Source organism: Nicotiana tabacum, chromosome 13, assembly GCF_000715075.1.
Source record: "Nicotiana tabacum cultivar K326 chromosome 13, ASM71507v2, whole genome shotgun sequence".
In the NCBI taxonomy this organism is placed as follows: Eukaryota; Viridiplantae; Streptophyta; class Magnoliopsida; order Solanales; family Solanaceae; genus Nicotiana; species Nicotiana tabacum.
This window is the reverse complement of record NC_134092.1, coordinates 112,232,692-112,237,714: the sequence shown is the minus strand read 5'-3', so window position 1 is coordinate 112,237,714 and position 5,023 is coordinate 112,232,692. Positions and strand designations below refer to the sequence as shown.

General features: G+C 29.3%; 1 protein-coding gene across 2 annotated transcripts; it reads right to left on the bottom strand.

Annotated features, from left to right (window-relative positions):
* Window positions 1–391: 391 nt before the first annotated feature.
* LOC107795947 (fibrillin-5, chloroplastic) lies at window positions 392–4,534 on the bottom strand. 2 transcript variants are annotated; one of them, XM_016618656.2, is made up of 7 exons: window positions 4,087–4,534; window positions 2,713–2,828; window positions 2,448–2,570; window positions 1,865–1,963; window positions 1,735–1,779; window positions 870–943; window positions 392–735 (listed from the first exon to the last, which is right to left on the bottom strand). In XM_016618656.2, exons 1-7 carry the CDS (start codon window positions 4,373–4,375, stop codon window positions 651–653), a joined length of 831 nt encoding a protein of 276 aa, XP_016474142.1. In that variant the 5' UTR covers window positions 4,376–4,534; the 3' UTR covers window positions 392–650. The 2 variants fall into 2 exon arrangements, 1 of the variants encoding a protein (XP_016474142.1); XR_012698134.1 differs by having other exon boundaries at window positions 672–735; window positions 1,700–1,779; window positions 4,087–4,526.
* Between the last annotated feature and the right edge of the window lie 489 nt (window positions 4,535–5,023).

Below are 5,023 nucleotides of genomic sequence, written 5' to 3'. Positions count from 1 at the left end.
ATACATTAAGAAATCAATTAGACAAAGAAATAAAAAAAAGATATGAAACAAAGTACTTAATTAATAACGTTGTACAACACGGCGTTAGACCTCAGCATATTTACATTTATCATAAGGTTCAAAGATTTTAGTTGTATGGCTTGCAAATAGAAAACTATATCTCCACAGTGTAGACTTTGACTTTGATTTTTAGGAAAATTGCAGGCCGATTAAGAACGTTTCTCACTAGGACTAAGGAAATCGTACACGACACTGTTACTCCCTTCGTTTCAATTTGTTTGAACCTTTGTAAAGTACGAGGATCAAATAGACTAATTTTTAATATGAATTTTGACATAGATTCTCTAAGTTTTTAAAATAAATTTTACATATTTAGAAACAACGTAAAAAGTACTATAAGTCACAATAGTTAACAATTCAAAATATTTAATAACTATTTGCAAAAAAATATGATAAATTTTTTTTTGTTTAACCCTCAAAATAGTAAAAAGTTCATTCGTGTGAAACAAAGGGAGTTTCATTTTATTGTGATAACATATCTATAAGTGGGATTATTTCTTCTATAATATGTAGGAAGGGTGTATTGGAATTTACATTATAAATAAGGGAAAAAAGGGGAGAAGAATTAGGTTAATGTAAATCATGAATTCTCAAGATTTATCCTCCTGTGATCTCTCCAAAACAAAAATGTTGCCCTTGTCATCTCTGCCTATCCTCAAATTCTCATCAACATATCTGCATTTTTCAGATTAAGGATAATAGATTTTTCCTCTATGTACCATTTTAAGTTAGCAACGTAAAATACATAATAGAAAATAAAAAAGAAAATAAATTATAATAAGAGCTTAAAATTAGCGAATAAAGGATACGTAATTTCAAGCCAGCCCTCAGGGTTAAAGATGCCAAGAAGAAGATCGTAGTTCTTCTGAAACACGTTCATCAGCTGTTCCAATTTCAAGCATAAATATTTATTAGTAGCATTTTCGCCTCTTTCTTCTGGAAAAAGTATTTGTAAACTAATTTAATGTATAATTCCCCCGTCCAAAAAATGTCATGATTTTCCTTTTTTAGAAAGGATAACTGCACTAAAAAAAAATTGAAGGATGATAGAAGACACGACAATTGACTTTATGAAAATAATTTTAAAACTTAAAACTTACACAAAAATTAACAAATTCCTAGGATTTCAGTTTACAAATGTTTCTACTTGCTATTAGTGAACGATAATCCACTCCTAATTTTTACATCAAATCTAGCAATTAATCATAAGAGTCTATATTAACGTGGAACACACATTATTACTTAATTATGCAACATATATGTCTTGCATTCATTTGTTTGGTATAACTTTTTCATCACCCTGACTCTACTCTACAACTTAAGCTTCTAAAACTAAAACTTTTAAATTTTCCCGAAACCAAACAAAACCATCCCCGCAAATCACAAAATATTAAAATTAAAAATTAAAAAAGCGGGAAGCATAAAAAAGGGGAACGGGGCTCTAATACTCAAAACAACCGGCCGGGTCATTACAACGATTATTTCTGCACATCTCCCTTCTACTAGAAGCAAAATACTAGTACCACTTTTGTAGGCAAGTAGTTTTTTCATCTAATTTTCAATTTTAAAAGAAAATTCCGTGTAGTTATTTTGGACAATGATAGTTCTAATTTGACCCTAGAAAACTAATTAGAATTACCTTTTCGCAATTAAGGAAACATTGTCAATTCATACCTGGTCCGGTGTTATTGCAGAATTGTTGTAGAAAATATCAACTCTCTACAGTGAAAAAAATCAAATAAAAAACCATAAAGAGGAAATTAACAAAATAAGAGTATCTGAAAAAAGGTAGAGAAATCTCAACTGATTTGGATGCAATCTTGAAGATGGCTTCGATCCTTAGCTCTCCACTCAATAAACTTAATCCTCTGGCATTAAACTTTATCACATTCACAGCTTTTCCCTTCATTTATTATCATTAAAATGTTTTGAATTAGTCCAAAATGACAAAATTACAAATAAACAGTAATAATCTGTAATATATCATGTTGCAGATATACAAATTTCTTAACTATATACTCCATTTGTTCCGAACAAATTTCAATTTTTCATTTTATAGTTATACAGAAAAGTGTAAAATTTCTCAAAAATGAGAAAATTGTTAAACATTGTTCTTTAATTTCTCATGTTCTATGTAGCAACAAAGAGTTAAGATGGAAAAAAACCTAAATACTTTTTATAGTACACTTTTTCAGGAAAGGGTGGGAATAAGTTGTTTTTATCTATTAAATTATAAAAAAGAATAAATAACTCCTTTTATCTTTATATATGACCCAATAACAAATTGCTCTAAATAACTCCCCCCAAAAGTGAACCTTTTCCCAAATATAACCATAAGAAAAACAATTAAAAAAACAGAAGTCCAAGAATCTTATGAAAAAACATACCTCAGAAATATCAATATTCTGATATAAATCCCCCAGTGTAATAAAATCTCTCAATCCTAGTTTTGTTCTTTTTGATCCTAAAATGCTTATAGTACTGTATATAAGCTTCCAATTTCCAGCCACCTATTCAATTCCAAGAGTTCCAAATCATTTAATTCATTATTTCACTCACAAATGTACAGCAATTTATAGAATTCAACTTGAATTGTATGGAAAAAGTTTTTTAAAAAAATATTTATTATGGCATGGCACAATACCACATCACCTTATCTAGAGATAAGGTTGGTTCAGGAGTTGGATTTTGAGACTCCAATTGCTTGACCAACTCTTCAATTTCAGTTTTTTTGTCAGATGACGCTCCAAATATTCCTCTATTAATTCCTAAACAATATTTTCAACAAACAAATATAAATACAAATGAATATATTGATAAATTAATATAAACACAATATGTTATTGTGATATCGTAAATTTCATTCATAGTCTAGAAATTTTCAGGTGAAAATGATATAAGGGTCGAGGTGGAGCTAGAATTTTAAGTGTATGAATTTTGAAGGCGTAGGACAATATAAATTTACGAAGTTCGGGATAGATTATTTACACATATTAAGTAGATGGGTTAATTTCACTAAAGTCATTTAACTAGTTTTTGTCACTTAAAAGTAACTAAACTTTATCATTGTCACTTAAAAGTCATTTTGCCTCAAACCCCTACCATAAATATGACATGTCATTAAATTTTATGATTAAAATCCAAAAATAAATATCACATAAGCTAATATGGGCCATACCCATTTTAGATCCATTTATACTTTAATGTGATTTGACCCATAATCCAAATGAGTTTCGATAAAAAAAAAATTAAGTTCCACATTAGTTTAAAATGATTATCCTATACTACAAAATTTTGCCTTTTCTATTTCATAATGCACATTCATAATTATTCTATACTAAAATAATCTATGCTAGAAAATTCTTATTTTGTTTGTATGCCCTATCCGAGTCATTTTAAAATATTATTATATACAATAGTATTTTAGCTTCAGTAGAGTTATAAAATGACTCGGATGAGACATATAAACAAGATAAGAATTTTCTAGCATAGATTATTTTAGTATAAAATAATTATGAATGTGCTGTGACAGAAAAGACAAAACTTTGTAGTATAGGATAATCATTTTAAACTAATGTGGAATTAATATTTTTTTTTATCGAAACTCATTTGGATTATGGATCAAATCACATTAAAGGATAAATTGATCTAAAATGGGTATGAACCATATTAGCTTATGTGGCATTTAATATTAAATTTTTATCATAAAATTTAATGTCACGTTATATTTATGATAGGGGTTTGAGACAAAATGACTTTTAAGTGACAATGATAAAGTTTAGTTACTTTTAAATGATAAAAAATAGTTAAATAACTTTAGTGAAATTGAATGATAATTAATGACCATGAAATTAACCCTTAAATAGATTCCCTACAGTGTCTAAACCCGTAGCTAGGCTTTAGCTCCCTACTGTAGAAGGGGTTGGGTCAGAACGGGGGTCTAAACCCGTAGCTAGACTTTAGCTCCCAACTGTGGGGGGGAGGGGGGGGGGGGTAAAAGTAGAAAGAAGTCAATGAACCAATTACCTTGAAGTGCATCATAAAGTTCAATCTTGATTTGGGAAGCATCAGTTCTGAAATATGATTCTGAAACCTCAACATTCTGTTGTTCTGCAGCTTTGTTTAGAGAAATGGTCCTTTGTGCAAATGACCAATCCCCAAATCTTGAAATCTTCTTAAAGTTTAATCTTGGACTATTATTATTAGTGGCTGAGACAGTACTTTTTTGAGTTCTCAGCATTTCAATGGAGTTTGGTAATGGAGGAGACAGGTGTGAAACTGTGATTTGAGGCTTTACTACAAGTTTTGTGGCCATGGGACTAATCAGATTGAGTTCAATTAATGGGTATAAGGTTCTGGTCTTTTTTTGGGAAGAAGACGAAGTAAAGAAATAAAGACTCTGGTTTTGCCAAGAGATGTCTATCTTGTCCTTGTGGTAATGTTTGGCATAGCTCTTACTTGGATTTGTTGTTTTTTTTCCAATTAAATATTTTTATTTTTTTTGAAAAAACTGTGATGTCTGGTTATTTTGCAAGTATCACAACTATTTGATTAAATACTGCTATCTTTCATAAGCATAAAATCAGGTAATTTGTCACTAAGGATTAGATAGACAAGAAAAAATTATTTAATATTTAACTATGTTACGTTGATATTTGAATTATGATTTTTCATAATTTCTATCCACTTTATTGATCGAGAAGTTATATAAACTTTATTGGCTCCGAGTCTTTTCCAAATACTCCACTAAACAAGATACTGTGCTACACACATTCTTATTTAATTGTGACCAGTAATTTTATATAATTTGTTGTAGTTTCCTTTTTTTGACCAGCACCAACTCTATAAAAAGTGTTGGCCACATGATTCATTCATTTATAGAATCTCTTTTCATTTACAGATATATGGCCTTATTGCCTTGCGTTTTTTATTTAAGATAGAGTTGTAAGAATATGTTTTTGCT